At 50.0% G+C, this 19,844-nt stretch overlaps 1 protein-coding gene across 1 annotated transcript in view; it reads right to left on the bottom strand.

Moving 5' to 3' along the window:
- Nucleotides 1-19,552, bottom strand: part of SAE1 (SUMO1 activating enzyme subunit 1) — a 61,564-nt gene extending 42,012 nt beyond the window's left edge. The window contains exons 1-3 of the mRNA XM_049787296.1: nucleotides 19,422-19,552; nucleotides 8,775-8,886; nucleotides 1,511-1,684 (exon numbers count right to left, since the gene is read on the bottom strand). Coding sequence (XP_049643253.1) covers nucleotides 1,511-1,684; nucleotides 8,775-8,886; nucleotides 19,422-19,519 — 384 coding nt within the window. The 5' untranslated portion in view covers nucleotides 19,520-19,552. The remainder of the gene's footprint in view (nucleotides 1-1,510; nucleotides 1,685-8,774; nucleotides 8,887-19,421) is intronic.
- Between the last annotated feature and the right edge of the window lie 292 nt (nucleotides 19,553-19,844).

Here is a 19,844-nt window from a genome sequence, read left to right as displayed (position 1 = left end):
CAGCATAAACCAAATGTGGTTACTATAAAAAAAAAAAAAAATGGGGGGGGGGGGGGGAAACATGTCCAAATGGAAAATGTTTCAATACCTGGAGTTACAAACAGAATGAATTAAAGGGGGAAAAAGTGCACAGATGATCCGTCATTCCAAGCCCATATTTGAACAGATGCACGTAAGAAATAACAATGTGAATAACAAACTCCCTAACCCAAATTCAAACTTCTCCTCTCCTATGAAAACCAAGTAGCTCAGCTGTGACAGCTTCATGGATTTTCAACGTCAGTCCAGTTTTACCCAGGGTCCAGGGAGCCATGTCTGAAATGTCACAGACACTGAAGCAGAATCCAAGTTAAGTTACCCTCTCACCTCTGCAGAGACCTGTCAGGGGAACCAAATGAGCTGGCTGGCTATGCCTCATTCGGTCTAGGACTAGAACAATTCTGTCTAGTTATCCATGACAACCTGGCCCAAGTGGCTATATAAAAGAGACACACAGACTAAGATCAGGTGGGCTCTTTCTTAAGACAAAACACAAGCTGTAGTTTGGTATTTGGAACCAAAAATGTCTCGGCTCCAGAAGCTACTCACCAACTTGTTAAGTTTAAGTTTTATTCCAAACATTTGGAATAAAAGTATAATAAAAATGTATCTAGGAGGGCTGGAGCCATAGTATAGCAGGGAGGGCGTTTGCCTTGTAGGCAGCCGACCCAGGTAACATCCCCAGCACCCTCTATGTTCGCTCCAAGCCCACAGGAGTAATTCCTCAGTGCAGAGTCAAGAGTGAACCCGGAGAGATAGCATGGAGGTAAGGTGTTTGCCTTTCATGCAGGTCATTGGTTCGAATCCCGGCATCCCATATGGTCCTGAGCCTGCCAGGAGCCATTTCTGAGCGTGGAGCCAGGAGTAACCCCCGAGCACTGCCGGGTGTGACCCAAAAACCAAAAAAAAAAAAAAAAAAGAGTGAACCCTAACTACCATTGGGTGTGGCCCAAAAACAAAACAAACAAGCAGAAAGTATCTTGGAAGGCTGAAGAGACAGCACCCTGAGTAAGGTGCTGCTTACTTTGCAACATCCCTTGTAGTTTCCTGAGCACTACTAGGAATGATTCCTGAGTTCAGGGCCAGGAGTAACCCAACTATTCCCAGGTGTCCCTCCCAAAACAAAAAGACAAAACATTCAGGCTATCTTTTTTTTGAAGATTCTAGAAGATAAAACATCAGTGATGAAACCTGACCTAGGAGAACACATGCCCCAAGAAACCAGCCAACAGCAAGTGACAAACAGATACAGCAGTTCAACAGCCGGGCAGGGTCTGCCCACTGCCCACTCGCAATCTAATGCTGCAGCCCACGAGGCCATGTACTACGGCTAACGAACAGAACAACAGACTGACCTGCTTTGGTAAAAACGCAGAACTTCAAGGTCTAATGCTCTCGTATAACTAGTGTGCATACCGCTAAGTGCTTTCTTTAATCAGCTTCATTCCCACAGCAGATCTTACAAACTTACAGCATCGAACTGAGTGAAAAAGGACTCGGGCTTCTTTTCTATGTTCTCGGTGTCCACCTTCACGTCCACCATGGGGTTGAGATTCTGAGCTCGCTCCAGAGAGGCTTCTGCTCTGTTTCGGCCAACAGACCCAGTCCGGATCAGGAACTGAGCTCCAGACTCCTCTGGAGATACCTAGGAGCAGATAAGATAGATGACTGATTGATAGACAGACAGACAGACAGACAGACAGACAGACAGAGATAGGTAGACATGTATAGTTTTGTTTTGTTTTTGGGCCACACCCGGTGACATTCAGGGGTTACTCCTGGCTATGCACTCAGAAATCACTCCTGGCTTGGGGGACCATATGGGACCCTGGGGGATCGAACCGGGGTCAGCTCGTGCAAGGCAGATGCCCTACCACTTTCGCCACCACTCCAGCCCCAAGATATGTATAGTTTTAATTGAATCACTGAGACAGTTATAAAGTTGGTAATAGCTGCATTTCAGTCCTACATGTTCCAACACCCAACTCTTCGGCTGTATTCACAGAGGAATTTTTTTTATCTTAAATATGGAGGAATGTAGAAGATGGGAAACACATGTCAAAACCAACAAAATGTTCAATTTCAAAGATAACTAAAGGGCCATATGATAGTACAGTAGGTAAGATGCTTGCCCTGCAGAATCAACCCAGCTTCAATCTCTGGCATCCCATATGGACCCCAAGTACAGAGCTAGAAGTGCCCCTGAGCATGTTGTCGGGTGTGGCCCAGTCTGCCCCCCCCCAATGATACCAAAATTGTCTACCATCCAACTGTATTTATCACTCCTGCAGGTATCGATCGGCCTAATGCAGACTTCCTCTGGCTTTAGAATAAGCATTTTTAGTTGCTCCAATTTTCCTGGACATGGATGGCTAAAGAGCGCCCTCTTGTGTTAAAAAGAAAATTCACTCCAAAGAGAAAAGTTGCTTCCTTTCCTTGCTTGCCGTTGCTGGCTCGCCCACTTGCTCACCCACCTGCCCACTTAGGTAAGAGCTAGTACAGGGCAGTGCTGGCATGCACATGCCATGTCTGACTGTGGTCCGACACTGCTAAAGGTTGTCCAGTACCACCAGGTGGTGAACATGCCGAGGTATGGCCAAACAAACATGAATTTACTACTCATTCCTACTATTAGATATTCTCTGAGCTCCTTTTTCCTTTTCCTGTTTTTGGGCCACTCAAGGAGGCAGCATTCCCACATGGAAGGCTCTGGAGACCAAATGAAGGGCTGGGGATTGAATCTTGTCAACAGCATGCAAGGCCAGATATTCATTCCACTATCGTATATCTCCAGCAATAAGCTCCCGACTTCGTTTTGGGGCCACGCCTGAAGGTGCTCAGGATTTACTCCTGGCTCAGGGCAGAGGTGACTCGTGGAGGTGCTCAGGGAACCAGGGATAAAACCAGGTTGGCTACATGCAAGGCCCCAGAGCTCCAACCCAGCTCCTACTTTTGTGAGGCATCATTCAGGTAAGCTTAAATGTCACTATCCCCAAAATTCTATCTTAAAATCTCTCAGGTCCATAAACAAACCGAATGCTTCTTCCAGATTTGATCAAAATCTGCTGTTTTGGTTTTTTTTTAAGTTGATTTATAGAGGGCCTGGAGAGATGGTAGTGTGTTAAGGTACTTGTCTTGCACCTAGCTGACCTGAATTTGGTCCTCAGAACCAAACAGGGTTCCAAAAGTATCTACAGAAGTAATTCCTGAGCGCAGAGCTAGCCAGGACGAGCTCAAAACCAAAAGCAGGGCTGGAGTGAAGGCACAAGCGGTATGGAGTTTGCCTTGCAGGCGCTGACCTAGGATGGACTGCAGTTTGATCCCCCAATGACCCATATGGCCCCCCAAGCTAGGAGCAATTTCTGAGCGCATAGCCAGGAGTAACCCCTGAGGTCTTTTGGGGGGATGTGGCCCAAAACAAAACAAAACAAAACAAAAACACAATTTTTCATAGATTCTTCCATCAAGACATTTTTTTGTTTATGCTTATCACATACGCTAGGGGTCACACCTAGCTTATTCAGCTGCATCCAAGCTTTATACTCAGGGAATACTCCTGTGGGAGCCCAGGGACCATGCTATGACAGGGATGAAATTCAGGGGCTGGAGAGATAGCACAGTGTAGGGTGTTTGCCTTGCAAGCAACTGATCCAGAACAGTGGTTCAAATCCTGGCATCTCATATACTCCTGACACTGTCAGGAGTGATTTCTGAGCACAGATCTAGGAGGAACCCCTGAGCACCGCCAGGTGTGACCCAATCCAAGCATTCCATAAGCATGCACTAAGTCTCCCTGAATGCTCTCTCTAGCCCTGCATCTACGTAATACTGAGAGGAGTTTACTTCTCCAGAATTTCCCCTACCTGCTGACTACAATGAGCCAACTAGCACCAAGGCAGTGCCAGAAGGAAACCTGTTCTCCCATCTCCAGTTTTTCTTTGGTGGCAGCGTCCTGGGGTCAGACCAGCAGGTAATTCCACCAACTGCAGTGAGCTCAGGCAGGGCAGGACTTCACTGTTCCTCAGTGTATTGCATGGTATATAAAATAGAAGGTGTGGGGTGGGGGGTGTTGTTTTTGTCACACCCAGAGGTGTTCAGGGCTTACACATGACTCTGTGCATTCCACATGGATCCATGAACACCACCCAGGAAGGATCCCTGAGCACAGGTATGGACCCTTCCCCACAAAAAATGACAAGCTCTACCAGGAGGGATTCCTGAGCAGAGTCGGGAATGCCAGGTGTAGCGCACATGCACAAACATGCACAGGCATGCACTCTGTGTTTTATAGATCAGAAAATTGAATCTCCAGGCCGGAGTGATAACACAGCCAACCCGGGTTCGATTCCCCGCAGCCCTTATGGTCTTCGAGCCTGCCAGTTGTGCTTCTTGAGCATAGAGCAACCTGAGTGCTGCTGGGTGTGACCCCTACCCCCCAAAAAAAGAAAATTGAGTCTCCAAGAGGCAAAGTTCCTTGCCCAAAGTCTCTATCACCCCCCAGGCCAAAATGCTAATCTCACCTGGAGAGTTAGACCTGCCCACATCTGAGAGGGTCTATCGAGGGAACAAAGGGGTGGCCTGAGGGGTGGAGAAGGAAGGCAGAGGAGAAGCCTGGAGAGAATAGACAGTTGAGGTAGAGATGTTGGAAACAGGTTGAGATGCTGGGTGGCTGAAGAACCCTGCTTAAAAGGTTAGATTAAGGGCACACATGGTGGCTATGGCTTGTAATAAAACCTTGTCTCCTGAAACTTCGTGATTGCCTGTGGATCATTTCTCCTCCGCTACACTGAAACTTCAGACCCGCCAGCTGGAAGGGGTTGCGAGCGCCCGAGCAGGCCTCACCATCATCCATCACCATCCAGGATTCTAGGGGCTGGAGAGATAGCATGGAGGTAAGGCGTTTGCCTTGCATGCAGAAGGACGGTGGTTCGAATCCTGGCATTCCCATAGGGTCCCCTGAGCCTGCCAGGAACGATTTCTGAAGCGTAGAGCCAGGAGTAACCCCTGAGGGCTGCCGGATGTGACCCAAAAAACTTTCAGGATTCTATAATTAATATGTATTTCTACAGTCTGCATAATACCAAAGTCTTTGACAATGCAGCACTGTTTCCTTGGGTAAGTTCTTACTGGGTGTTGTTGGGTGGAGGTGAAGTGGGGTAAAACACCGGAGAATAGTCCTAAATTATTAAATAGCCAGAAATAGTCATGAATTTTTTTTTTTTTTTTTTTTTTGGTTTTTGGGTCACACCAGGAGCACTCAGCAGTTCCTGCTGGCTCTATGCTCAGAAATCACTCCTGGCAGGCTCGGGGGACCATATAGGATGCCAGTATTCAAACCACCGACCTTCTGCATGCAAGACAAACGCCCTACCTTCATGCTATCTCTCCAGCCCCAATTATCATGAATTATTAAATGGCCAAGCCAGAAGGGTCAGCTGGCTACACTGACGAGACCCAGAAAATTCTATGCACTCCTGGTGCCGGAGTGATAGCACAGTAGGGAAGGCATTTGCCTTGCATGCAGCTGACCTGGGTTTGATCCCCAGAATCTCACATAGTTTCCTGAGTCTGCCAGGACTGATTCCTAAGCAGAGCAACGAGGAAGGCCTGAGAGATGCAGGGTGTGGCCCAAAAACAAAGTACAAAACTCCTATGCACGCAAAAGAGCCAGGTTCAGTCTTATAGGCAAGACGGAGGGAAGGATGAGAATCAGCCTGCGCCCTCAAAGACCAGGTGGCCATCCCTACCACATTGATGTGGTGACAGGAACCACATCACACACCCCTGGGAGTTACATAATCACCCCCAATCTCGATTCCCCAACCAGAGGAGGAAATCGCCTGCCCCTGCAGGTTCATTTTCTCCAAATTTAGGACCTACTTAACTTGCTTGATCTCTGCGTCTACCCTCCCAGCACCACAGTTGTCCTCTGGGCAGGTCGTCCTGCCTCTAGGGGGCACTGTGGTTAGTAAATGTCCAAGTCCACTGAGTTCATATTCTTTTGGGGGTGAGGGGCATTTGATTTTTGGACCACACCAAACAGCACTTAGGGGTTACTCCTGGTTCTGTGCTCAAAAATTGCTCCTGGCAGCCTCAGGAGACCCTATGGGATGGCAGGGAAGAAACCCAGGTCTGTCCCAGGTTGGCTGCGTGCAAGGCAAACATGGTAACGCTGTGCTATTGCTCAGGACCTGAGTTCAGATTCTTAGTAAACCTGTATCTGCTTTGGCAAAACTTTGTCTTTTCTATTTTTTTGATATTTAGGTGTTGGAACTCAGGGACCATTCCTGGCCATTACTACGCTCTCCCAGGCCCCAATTATTCTCTTTCCTTACAGGTTTTGGTGCCCCACTTGGCAGGGGACCCTATGGGGTCAGGATCAAACCAAGTAGGCTGTGTGCATAGTAAGCACTCAACCTGCTATGATCACTCCGGGCCAACCTCATGTGTTAAAATCAAGAGGCTAGAGCAAGTGATCGTACAGCAGGTCCAGGGCATTTGCCTTGCACATGTTCAGCTGGGTTCCATCTTTAGCATCCTATGTGTTCCCTCAAGCCCACTGGGAATGATCCCTGAGCACAGAGCCTTGCAAGAGTCAGTTCTGGGGACCGGGCGGTGGCGATGGAGGTAAGGTGCCTGCCTTGCCTGCGCTAGCCTAGGACGGACCGCGGTTCGATCCCCCGGCGTCCCGTATGGTCCCCCAAGAAGCCAGGAGCAACTTCTGAGCGCATAGCCAGAAGTAACCCCTGAGCGTCACAGGGTGTGGCCCAAAAACCAAAAAAAAAAAAAAAAAAAAAGAGTCAGTTCTGAACACCACTGGATTTGGCCAGAAAAACAAATACCAACTTTTTTTTTTTTTTTTTTTTGGTTTTTGGGCCACACCCGGCAATGCTCAGGGGTTACTCCTGGCTGTCTGCTCAGAAATAGCTCCTGGCAGGCACGGGGGACCATATGGGACACCGGGATTCGAACCAACCACCTTGGGTTCTGGATCGGCTGTTTGCAAGGCAAACACCGCTGTGCTATCTCTCTGGGCCCCGCAAATACCAACTTTTAAAAAGCAAATCAAGGGGCCGGGCCTTGCCTGCGCTAGCCTTGGACGGACCGCGGTTCGATCCCCCGGTGTCCCATATGCCAGGAGCAACTTCTGAGCACATAGCCAGGAGTAACCCCTGAGTGTTACCGGGTGTGGCCCAAAAACCAAAAAAAAATAAAATAAAAAATAAAATAAATAAAAATAAAAAGCAAATCAAGAGATAGGAAACAAGTAAAGTGCTTGCTTTGTAAGGGCCCAACCTACGTTTGGTCACTAACATCTCATTAAGTCCCCTGAGCACCACCTGGAGTAATTCTGGAGCACAGAGTTAGGAGCAATCTCTAAGCATTATCAGGTGTGACCCAACAACTAAATAAGATGACTGGAGCGGGCCCGGAGAGATAGCACAGCATTGTTTGCCTTGCAAGCAGCCGATCCAGGACCAAAGGTGGTTGGTTCGAATCCCGGTGTCCCATGTGGTCCCCCGTGCCTGCCAGGAGCTATTTCTGAGCAGACAGCCAGGAGTAACCCCTGAGCATTGCTGGGTGTGGCCCAAAAACCAAAAAAAAAAAAAAGATGACTGGAGGAATAGTAGAACAGGTAGCACAACTAGCAATAGTACCACGGGCCTTTGCACACAGCAGACCCAGGTTCGATCTTAGGCACCAGAGCCAGGAGTAAACATGACCACTACTGGATGGGGCCCACAAGGAATATCACTGGGTAAAGATAAATAACTTACATGTTACTGAGGTGTGAGACTACAGAGAAAGCAGCATTTAGAGTCACTTGGTGGAGGCCAGAGCGGTGTCTGCCTTTCAAGCGCTAGCCTAGGATGGACCATGGTTCGATCTCCCGGCGTCCCATATGGTCCCCCCAAGCCAGGAGCGATTTCTGAGCACATAGTCAGGAGTAATCCCTGAGTGTCAAACGGGTGTCGTCCCCCCCCAAAAAAAGTAGAGTCACTCAGTGGAGAAAAGAGAGAAAGCTACAGGAGACTTGGGCATCATTATTCTATTATCAGATCTCCTGAGAACTGATGTGTCTGTATGTGTGTGTGTGTAAGCATGTGTGTGTGTCAGATCTCCTGAGAACTGATTTGCATGTGTGTGTGTGTGTGTGTGTGTGTGTGTGTGTGTGTGTGTGTGTGTGTGTGTGTGTCTCGCTCGCTCTCTCCCAAGTTTCATCTCAGATATTTTTCTTAATTTTGGGGCCACAGAGATACTCAACGCTTACTCTAATCTCTCCTCTCAGGCAAAACTTGGGAGATCACATTAGATATTGGGGATTAAACAAGGATCAGCCACATATAAGACAAACGCCCTACCCATCAGACCCTCGAACCCTCAACTCAAATCTTTTTAAGCAGAACCATTGGGCTGGGGGGAAGCCTCATCATTACAAGCCCCCATTTCCTACACTTTTAACTGTGAAGGTGATTTACAGCTATCAACGGGAGACAGATTCCTCTATGCCTCCAACCCTCCTCACAGGGAGCTGCTGAATACCGGTCACAGAAGGCAAGCTCAAGGGGAAAGTGGAGTGACATAGTTCAGCCCTGGGAACACGGGGGCACAGCCTTCCAAGCAGAACTAGCGCTGCAGCTCCATGTAGGTCAGTTTTCCTTTCCAAGAGGAAGGCACCACCTAGCCAGGCTGGCACTGTCGAGGATTGAGGGGATGGGGACGATCTCTCTCACCTGCTCATGGTCCAGCAGGGTCAGCCCTTTCACACCAGCCAGGATGAGGTTCTTGGCGATCTCAGCCCCAAGTCCTTTCATGCCCACAAGCAGCACCCGGGAGGTTCGCAGCCTGGAAGGGAAATTCACTGTGAGCTGACAGACAGACAGAAAGGCAGCTCCTCAGCTCACTGAGGGGCCAAACAACCCAAGCCAGTGATGAGCAACTGGGAGGTATTTCTTTTGCAGGGAGCTGATCTGCGTTCAACCCCTGGCACTACATATGGTCCCGTGAGCACTGCCAGGAGTGATCCCTGAGCCAACAGCCAGCATGCCCCAAACACTGCCAGGTGTGGCCCCTCAGCCAAAGGAACAGAACAATCCAAAGATGGAATACAATGGTAAAAGCACATGCCTATCAAGAATTAAGACCCTGAATGAGAGCCCCAGCACCTGCCCCCCAATTTTTTTTTTTGGGGTTACACCCAGAAGTGCTCAGGGGCGACTCCTGGCTCTATGTTCAGAAATCGCTCCTGGCAGGATGCCTCCATGCCATCTCTCTGGCCCCTCCCCAAAATTTTTGAGAGGCCTGAGCTCAATCCCTGGTGCCACCGCCACATGTGCTAAGCATGGTCCTTACATCTCTGCCATTTGATTTTTTTCTGCCACATCCAGCTGTGCTTGGGGTTACTCCTGGCGCGGTGCTCAGGAATCACTCTGGACAGCTCTGCTATTTAAACTTGGCAGTGTCAGTCTGCAACCCAACTCCATGATTTCCAGCCACAAATGTGTGAGCACTGCCACTAAAACCCTGTGAGACTACTTAACAAAGATGGGAGGCCAGAGTGAGAGAAAACTGGACAGGGATCCTACCTTGCACATGGCCTACGTGGGTTTGATCCCTGTATCCCTTATGGTTCCCAGAGCCCCAACAGAAATGAACCTGGGTGCAGAGCCAGGAGGAAGCCCTGAGCAACACCAAGTGTGCCCCTCTCCTCGCCAAAAAATAGAGTGAGAGGCTGAAGAAATAAAATGTCCAGGGCTGGAGAGATAGTACACAACTGTAAGGCATTTTTGCCTTGCAAGCAGCTGATCCAGAAAGAATGGTGGATCGAATTCCGGCATCCCATATGGTCCCCCGTGCCTGCCAGGAGGGATTTCTGAGCACAGAGCCAGGAGTAACAACCCCTGAGCACCACTGGGTGTGACCCAAAAACAAACAAACAAAAAAGTCCAGTGCATGGGGCCAGAGCGATAGCACAGCGCTGATCCAGGAAGGACCTGGTTGAATCCCATATGGTCCCCCACCCCCCGTGCCAGGAACGATTTCTGAGAGCATAGCTAATAACTCCTGGGCCCGGAGGGATAGCACAGAGGCATTTGCCTTGCAAACAGCCGATCCAGGACCAAAGGTGGTTGGTTCGAATCCCGGTGTCCCATAGGGTCCCCCGTGCCTGCCAGGAGCTATTTCTGAGCAGACAGCCAGGAGTAACCTCTGAGCAAAGCCAGGTGTGGCCCAAAAACCAAAAAAAAAAAAAAAAAAGAATAACTCCTGGGACTGGAAAGATAGCATGGAGCCAAAGCGTTTGCCTTGCATGCAGAAGGTCAGATGTTCAAATCCCGGCATCCCATATGATCCCCTGAACCTTCAGGAGCAACTTCTGAGCATAGAGCCAGGAATCACCCCTGAGCGCTGCCAGGTGTGACCCCCCCCCAAAAAAAAAAAAAAAGAAAGGAAAGAAAGGAAAGGAAGGAAAGGAAGGAAGGAAGGAAGGAAGGAAGGAAGGAAGGAAGGAAGGAAGGAAGGAAGGAAGGAAGGAAGGAAGGAAGGAAGGAAGGAAGGAAGGAAGGAAGGAAGGAAGAAAAAAGTAACTCTTTTTTTTTTGGTTTTTGGGCCACACCTGGCGGTGCTCAGGGGTGACTCCTGGCTGTCTGCTCAGAAATAGCTCCCGGCAGGCACGGGGGACCATATGGGACGCCAGGATTCGAACCAACCACCTTAGGTCCTGGATCGGCTGCTTGCAAGGCAAACACCGCTGTGCTATCTCTCCGGGCCCAAAGAATAACTCTTAAGCATCACCAGGTGTGGCCCAAAAACCAACAAAAAGTCCAGTGCATAGGGCACTAGCTTTGCCTGTGCTCAACCCAGGTTCAATCCTGGCACTCCACAAGGTTCCATCAGGTGTGTTATCCCAGAGTACAGAGCCAGGAGTAAGCCCTGGGTACCGCTGGCTGTGGCCCCAAACTAAAAAATAGGCTGAGGGGCCGGGTGGTGGTGCTGGAGGTAAGGTGCCTGCCTTGCCTTCGCTAGCCTAGGACGGACCGCGGTTCGATCCCCCGGTGTCCCATATGGTCCCCCAAGAAGCCAGGAGCAACTTCTGAGCACATAGCCAGGAGTAACCCCTGAGCGTCACAGGGTGTGGCCCAAAAAGCCAAAAAAAAAAAAAAAAATAGGCTGAAGGCCAGGATTAGCCAGGGACGTAGACATCAGTCTCAGGTCAGTGAGCAGTTTTGGGCTACAGAATCCTCTCCAAAATTCCTTGAACCACAAGTACTGCTAAGTCAGAAATCTTTCAGATTTGGGGCTGGAGCGGTAGCACAGCAATAGGGCATTTGCCTTGCATGTGGCCGATCTAGGACAGACCTTGGTTCAATCCCCAGTGTCTCAAGCCAGGAGCGATTTCTGAGCGCGGAGCCAAGAGTAACCCCTGAGCGTCACCGGGTGTGGCCAAAAAAAAAAATCTTTCAGATTTGAATGAGGAAAACAGTTTACATCATATCATGAAAACCCATCAGAAGCAGAGGCGGCAGCCTGTAATCAAAACCATTAATACTTCCGCAGCAAGACAATATATTATTCTCACAGAAGAGAATCAGGAAGATCGAAGAACAGTCCCCTCGTCGACTCCAGTTCTGCTGGGCAATGAGTTTGCTGCTCATTTTTGAAACAGTCCATTCTCAACAAGTACCAGCAATGCAGAGAACATGCAGAACCCTCCAAAAGTGGCTTTAATAATTATGGGCATTACGGTAATTAGGATAGAAGTCTTTAATGCAAACTCTGGCGAGAAAATAGGGTCCTGCACTGATTCCTGCTGCCAGCACACTCTGGGAGTGAAATGAGGGTAAGGAGGAGGGTGGTTAGAGAGAACTCTAACTTGGGTCCCCCCAGACCCATGTCTGGCTCAGTTTCCTTGCCACTCCACCACAGACTAATAGGCCTGAATCTTTATCTAGAGGCAACTGCATTTCACTCACACCACAGGGACCTGAGCAGAGGGACTATAACACACAGAAATGAGGAGATGGTCCCCTACAAAAGTGTAACGCAGCATAATGGAATAGAGCACCAGCCTAGTAAGCTCGCATCCCCTGTGCTATAGCCTGGGGGACTATTCAGTGCGACTGTTCACTGGACTAAATGCAGGTGCTACATGCAGGAGCCCAGGTTTACACCCCAGGGCAGCATGGTCTCCTGAGCACCACTGGGAACCCTGAGCCAGGAGGAACACCCAAACACTGCACGGTGAGGTCCAAATATTTAAGTAAACAAACTCCCGGGGCCCCACATGTGTTGAGCCAGATCCTGGCAGCTCGGCAGCTAATTTCCACAACTGCCAGTCATTTCAGGCCACCACAGCCAAGCCTGTCCCCCCCCCCCCCCCAACCCTTCTGCACTGTCGTCCCCCCTCCCCCCGCACCACCATGGCCAAACAACTATGCAATTCCCGGTTGATCCACAATCACAGGGAAGGGAGAGGGATGGAAAGTCCTAGGCAATGCTCCTCAAGGGGACTGGAGAAATAGGACAGCAGGTAAGGAAGGCCCTTGACCCAGCACGTTGGTCCCATTGTACTAGGACTGAGTGACTCCAGAGCAGACACAGGAGCAAGCCCTCAGCATTCAGGTGTGCCCAAAGGCAAAACAGTACTAATAATAGCAAAGCATTAGGGCATAAGATCTCCTCATGCCCTGGAGCACCACTAGGAATGATCCAAGAGAGCAGAACCAGGAGTAACCCCAGATCACTACTGGGTGTGGGCCAATAATAAACAAACAATGAGTATGAAAGAGCCAGGGAGTGGCTCCTAAACCCCACTGAGTGTCTTATTCCCCCATACAAAAAAAGGTAAGTTTTGTTCTATTGTCTTCTCCGCATACCATAAGCATAGCATCTATCATCTCATGTATTTCCCGAAATAGGACATTCTCCTTTATTAGCACACAAGTTGGGAACAGCACTGGGTGTGGTCTGGGACCCACCACCCCTAGAAAACTGCAACTAAGAGGAGTGAGCACTCCAATCACAATATGTGTGAGCACCACAAATAATATGAGCATGTCCTGACAATCACAGGTGAAAGAAAAGCCATGCAACACAAAGTGACAAAGTGTGTGACCCTGGAAAGAACCGAGACCGAGCAGAGAGAGAGAGAGAGAGAGAGAGAGAGAGAGAGAGAGAGAGAGAGACTGTGCCACTAAGAGTACACAGTAACCCCAGTTCCAGAGCTCCCCATTACCTAAGATGTGTTTTACAAAAACTCACAGTTTGAACCAACAGGCAAGCAAGCTTTTAAATTGTTCTCAGCATTCACTCACTCAGTCTTTTTTTTTGGGTCACACCGGCAGCGCTCAGGGGTTACTCCTGGCTCCACACTCAGAAATCACTCCTGGCAGGCTCGGGGGGCCATATGGGATGCTGGGATTTGCACCACCGACCCTCTGCATGCAATGCAAATGCCTTACCTCCATGCTATCTCTCCAGCCCCATTCAGTCTTTTCTGTTAACAGCCTCCTTCAATGGTGTATTTCTTTTTATTAGAGGGCCACACCCAGGGATGCTCCAGGGACAGTACATGGCTGTGCTCAGAGGTGACCCTCGGTGCTCAGGTCCACCTGGTGCCAGGGACCAAAGATGGTCGAGTGACGTGCAATGCCAGCACCTTACCTACCTCTGAACTAGCTTCGACTGGCCCACTGAAGCCCTATCTGAGAAATGTGTGTTCAAGAGGCCAGAGAGATAGTATGAAGGTAGGGCGTTTGTCTTGCCTGCAGGATGGTGGTTCATATCCTGGCATCCCATATGGTTCTCCGAGCCTGCCAGTAGTAACCCCTGAGCGCTGCCGATGTGACCCAAAAAACAAAAAAAGAAAAGAAAAAAAAAAGAAAAAGAAAGAGGGCTGGTCCGAGTGCAGTGGTGTTTACAATTAATTGATCACAGCCAGTTAGATTCTTTGTTCCTTCTCCATTCCCACTGCTTTACCTGACTAGCAGGAAGGAAGGAAGGAAGGAAGGAAGGAAGGAAGGAAGGAAGGAAGGAAGGAAGGAAGGAAGGAAGGAAGGAAGGAAGGAAGGAAGGAAGGAAGGAAGGAAGGAAGGAAGGAAGGAAGGAAGGAAGGAAGGAAGGAGAGAGAAAAAGAGAGAAAGAGAGAGAGGGAGGGAGGGAGGGAGGGAGGGAGAGAGGGAGGGAGGGAGGGAAGGAGGGAGGGAGGGAGGGAGAAAGAAGTGTTCAAAGAGAACATTGGGGGAGGAAGGGCTGACTATATAGCATAGTGGGGAGGGTGTTTGCTTTGCATGTGGCCTACCCATGTTCGATCCCTAGCATCCCAAATGGTCCCTGAAGTACTGCCAGAAATGACCCCTGAGTACAGAAACAGCACCACCAGGTACGGTCAAAAAAATACACACCAGGTGCTGGCGAGGTGTCACTAGAGGTAAGGTGTCTGCCTTGCAAGCGCTAGCCAAGGAAGGACCGCAGTTCAATCTCCCCAGAATCCCATATGGTCCCCCCAAGCCAGGGGCAATTTCTGAGCACTTAGCCAGGAGTAACCCCTGAGCATCAAATGGGTTTGGCCCGAAAAACCAAAAACAAACAAACAAACAAACACACACACACACACACAAAAAAAGAGAACGTGGAGTTGGAGTGATGTTACAGTGAGTAAGGCACACTGCCAGGCCTGGTTTGACGCCAGATGGTCCTCCAAGCCCTTTACACAAAGCCAGGAGTGACCCCTGAACACTGCTGGGTGTGGCCCAAAAACAAAAGTGAGAAGGGGGTAGAGCGATGGCACAGTGGGGGGGGGGGGGGCATTTGCCTTGCAGGCTGCTGACCCAGGTTCAATCCTGGCACCCCAGAGTCCCTGCCAGGAGTGATTTCTGAGCACAGAGCCAGGAGTAACCCCTGAGCACTGCTGGGTATAACCTGAAAAACAAAAACAAAAAAGGCAAGCAAAGAAACACAGAAACGAGAGAGATGTGTGTCCAAAGGAGAACCAAGCTTGAAGAGCAGCCCTGTTTGTGTTTATGAGGGGAGGGGGTCATGAGGGGGATTTCTGCATCTTTCCAATTTAGTCTTGCTAATTTAGTGTTGCTGAAGCCAGCATTCTCTAGAATTTTTAATTTGGCAAATAACTTTAAAATCCTTAAACTCCAGGAGACCACCAAGTTTTCTGTTATTTGACCTCTCCAGCAGACCTGAACGGAAGGTCTGGCTGTGGGGCTGAGGTAAGATGGCACTGCTTAGAGGTACCAGTGGCTCCCAGCAAAATCCAGGGGGCTGGCTATGCGGTCCCAGGAATGAAACTTGGTATCTTCATACTGGGCATGCCACCTGCTCTCTGTGCCCCTCCCAAGCCTCATCTCATTTTTCAAGCCGTAAACGGTGCTTTCTGACTCTCTCTTCCAGTTTCAGCATCAGCTAAACTGATCAGCACCCTCCGCACCCCAGAGCCTGGAGGAGATGTTCCTCCATCAGCACCCACCCTGGGGAAGTCTGGACAGCCACAATTTGGTGAATCAACCCTCAGTTTTCCCCTCACTCCACAGCTGCACTTGGGCCCATCTGAGACAGCGGTCACCCCATTTTCCAGTGGCTCACGCAGAAGCCTGGGAGCCATCTCTGCATTCCGCCAGATCCTGGTGCTTCTTCAGCACATCCGGCTTCAGCACCTGACCCCCTTCTCTAGTGTCACCGCACCAATAGTGATGTCGCCAACAGTTTGTCGGGGCCTGGTTGGCCACCTCTGCCTAAATCACCTTGTTCTCCATAAAAGTCACCCTTAGACACACAATTCAAGGGTTGGAAAGTTCAATCACATTCAACCAGGAATGCTCCTTGAGCAGAACCAAGAATAGTCACTGAGCTTCTCTGGGTGTGCGCCCATAAAAAAATCTAAAATAATCAAATTGGGGAACAGCGGCAGGGCATTTGCCTTGTATGCGGCTGACCCAGGACAGACCCCAATTCGATCCCTGGCATCCCATGCGGTCCCCTGAGCCTGCCACAAGTAATTCCTGAACGCTGCTGGGTGTGACCCAAAAACCAAAAAATCAAAATAAAAAAAATAAACTGAGACATCAGAAATATGATAAATAGCCTGGGTAAGGAGCATGGAATAATTACTAAGAATGTATGTGCCATATTTTCCGGCATATAAGACGACTTTTGAAACAAAAAAAAAGTCCACCAAAAATCGGGGGTCATCTTATACGCCGAGTATATCGCGAAAAATGTTTCAATATGCCGCTAAACAAAAATTGTCTGAATATTGCCACAAAATGAATTTTCTAATTCGATCCTACACCAATCACTGCCAGGCTGCTCGGACCCCCTCTCTAACTCAGCCAATCCAAGCAGGCTTTTTATGCCTGCAAGTTAGACAATGTTCTGGACCCGAATCTACACTGTCAAAAGTCTGCTCAGCTTGGCCAGAGTCAGAGAGGATGGCTATGACAGTATAACCTTTGGACCTTTGCTTGTTGTGACTGGCTCATTGTGGTACATACAGTTGCAGCACAGGAACGTTCTGTCTTATACAGCAAATATAGGCCTAAACCTATGTTTTAACTGTAAAATTAGGGGGTCATCTTATACGCCCGGTTGTCTTATACGCCAAAAAATACGGTATAAAGTCTCTGATGTAATAAAATTATCTGATAGTCATGATGGACACACTACAAATATTCCAAAAACGACTGACTTGGGGCCGGAGATATATAGCACAGTGGTAAGGCATTTGCCTTGCATGCGGCCAAACTGGAAAGGACCTGGTTCGATTCCTGGCGTCTCATATGGTCCTCTGAGCTTGCCAGGAGCAATTTCTGTGTGCAGAGCCAAGAGTAACTCCTAAGCATCGCCAGGTTTGGCCCCAAAACCAATCCATTAATAAATACATAAACTGCTTTAAAAAAATGAATGACGGGCCCGGAGAGATAGCACAGCGGCGTTTGCCTTGCAAGCAGCTGATCCAGGACCAAAGGTGGTTGGTTCGAATCCCGGTGTCCCATATGGTCCCCCGTGCCTGCCAGGAGCTGTTTCTAAGCAGACAGCCAGGAGTAACCCCTGAGCACCGCCGGGTGTGACCCAAAAACCAAAAAAAAAAAAAAAAAATGAATGACTTGGGAGCCAAAGTGATTCAAGGGGTTAAGGAGCTTGACTGGCACACTGCTGACCAGCTTAATCCACAGCACTGGATATGGGGCCCCCTCAGCATCTGCCAAATGTAGAAGGGCCTGAGACAGCACAGCAGATTGGCACTTGCCTTGAAAGCCTAGGTCAGGGGCCGAAGCTATAGCTCAGCAGTAGGGTGTATGCCTTGCACGCAGCCAACCCGGGGCAGAGCCGGCCAGGTGGTTTGATCCCCAGCATACCATATGGTCCCCTGAACCTGCCAGGAGCCATTTCTGAGCACAGACCCAGGAGTAACCCCTGACCACCGCCAGTGTGACCCAAAAAATAAATAAATAAATAAATAAAAGGAAAGAAAGAAAGCCTATGCCAGAGCAATAGGACGGAAGGCAGGGCACTGGCCTTGCAGTCAGCCAACTTGAACAAATCCATCCCCCCACATTCCATCCAGTCCCTCTGCACTGCCACGTGTAACTCCTGAGTGCAGAGCCAGGAGTAGCAACCCTGAGCAAGCACAGCAGTAGGGCTTTTTGCCTTACACATAACCAATCCAGGACGGATGATGGCTTGAATCCTGGCATTCCATGAATCCCCTGAGCCTGTGAGGTGTGATTTCTGTGCGCAGAGCCAGAGACCGCTGGGTGTGACCAAAAAAAAAAAAAAAAAACCCAAAACATATAAAAGAACTTTAAAAATCCGACTCAGAGCAAAACACCCCTGGGGAAATCTGGACAGCCACAATTTGGTGAATCAACCCTCAGTTTTCCCCTCACTCCACAGCTGCACTTGGGCCCATCTGAGACAGCGGTCACCCCATTGTCTCAGATGGGGCTTTTATAGCACCCCAGCCTGTAAAGCTACTCCCCAGAGAGAGCACACTTTGGCCCCTGAGATCTGGATCAGACAGTGCTTGGAGAAATCTCCCACGACCACCCCACAAAGCTGGACGTTCTCCTATTTCTCTTCCATGGACGGTCTTCTCGGGCGGGCTCTGTGCCCACGGGGCATCCGAAGGAACCATCTGGAACATCCTAGAACAAAGCTGGTGGCAAAACCTGGTCTGACACAACGGACCTCAGTCCGTCCCCCCTAAAATAAAATATACTTCTCAGGGGCCAGAGCCACGGCACAAACTGGGAGGCCATTTGCTTGCCTTGCATGCAGCCGACCCGGATTCGATCCCAAGGCCCCCATAGCACCGCCAAGAGTGATTGTGGAGCACAGAGCCCGGAGGCTGCATGAGCACCGCTCCTCGAGGAACCCAGGACCAAAAGCACAGATTTGATTTTCTATGTTCTTTTTTTTTTTTTTTTTTTTTTGTGGTTTTTGGGTCACACCCGGCAGTGCTCAGGGGTTATTCCTGGCTCCAGGCTCAGAAATTGCTCCTGGCAGGCACGGGGGACCATATGGGACGCCGGGATTCGAACCGATGACCTTCTGCATGAAAGGCAAACGCCTTACCTCCATGCTATCTCTCCGGCCCCGATTTTCTATGTTTTTTAAATAAGAATTGAATGAAAGGATTCGGAGTCGCCCAAGACCTTCCCCCAAAACTTAGGGGCATGGAGAGCGCTGTTGGGGGGGGGGACAGTCCCCAAGGCAAGGCTTCGAGGGGGAAGGAATGAAGTGGGAATGAACGAGTGAATGAACGTGAGCGAATGAATGAGTGAGAGTCAATAAATGCATGATCGTGAGTGAACGAGTGAATGAATGAGTGAATGAGAGTGAAGAAATGCATGATCGTGTTTGAATGAAAGAGTGAATTGAGAGTGAACAAATGCATGAACGTGAGTGAATGAGTGAATGAGAGTAAATAAATGCATGATCGTGAGTGAACAAATGCATGAACGTGAGTGAACGAGTGAATGAACGTGAGTGAATGAGTGAACAAATGCATGAACGTGAGTGAATGAGAGTGAACAAATGAGTGAACGTGAGTGAATGAATGAGAGTAAATGAATGCATGAACGTGAGTGAACGAGTGAATGAACGTGAGTGAAGGAATGAGTCAATGAGTGAAGAAATGCATGAACGTGAGTGAACGAGTGAATGAACGTGAGTGAAGGAATGAATGAGTCAATGAGTGAAGAAATGCATGAACGTGAGTGAACGAGTGAATGAACGTGAGTGAAGGAATGAATGAGCGTGCGTGAACGAATGAATGAACGTGAGTGAAGGAATGAATGAGCGTGCGTGAACGAATGAATGGCCGTGAGCGAACGAATGAAGGGGCCGCGAGAACGAGCAGCGACGCTCACCGCTTCTGGGCCTCCAGCCCCCACAGGCGGATCTGCCGGTCGTACTGCGCCGCCTCCTCCTCGCTGAAGCCGCCGCCCGCCTCCTCCTTCTCCACCATGGCGCCGCGCGCTCGCCCCTCGCTCCTCGCCCGCTCGCCTCCGCCTCCGCCTCGGCCTCGGCCCCGGACCGTCGCCGCCCGCTCGCCCGCTGCAGACGCCCGCCAACCGCGCCGCCGCCCACTGCGCCTGCGCCGCGGCCCCTTCGCGCCTGCGCCGGCCGGCCGGCGCCGCCGGGAACCACGTGACCGCCCCGCCTCCGCAGGCAGCCGGTCCGCGTCCGGTCACGTGATTGTAGCGCCAGCCAATCCCGGGCCCCGAGGGGCGGAGCTGCGAGCCCCGCGGTCGGGGGGAGACCACGTGGTGGCCTGGGGAGCCGCCGGCCTT

The sequence above is a fragment of the Suncus etruscus genome, chromosome 14, assembly GCF_024139225.1.
Source record: "Suncus etruscus isolate mSunEtr1 chromosome 14, mSunEtr1.pri.cur, whole genome shotgun sequence".
NCBI classification, from domain to species: domain Eukaryota; kingdom Metazoa; phylum Chordata; class Mammalia; order Eulipotyphla; family Soricidae; genus Suncus; species Suncus etruscus.
Note: the sequence above shows the minus strand (reverse complement) of the source record. Positions and strands in the feature narration are given on the sequence as shown.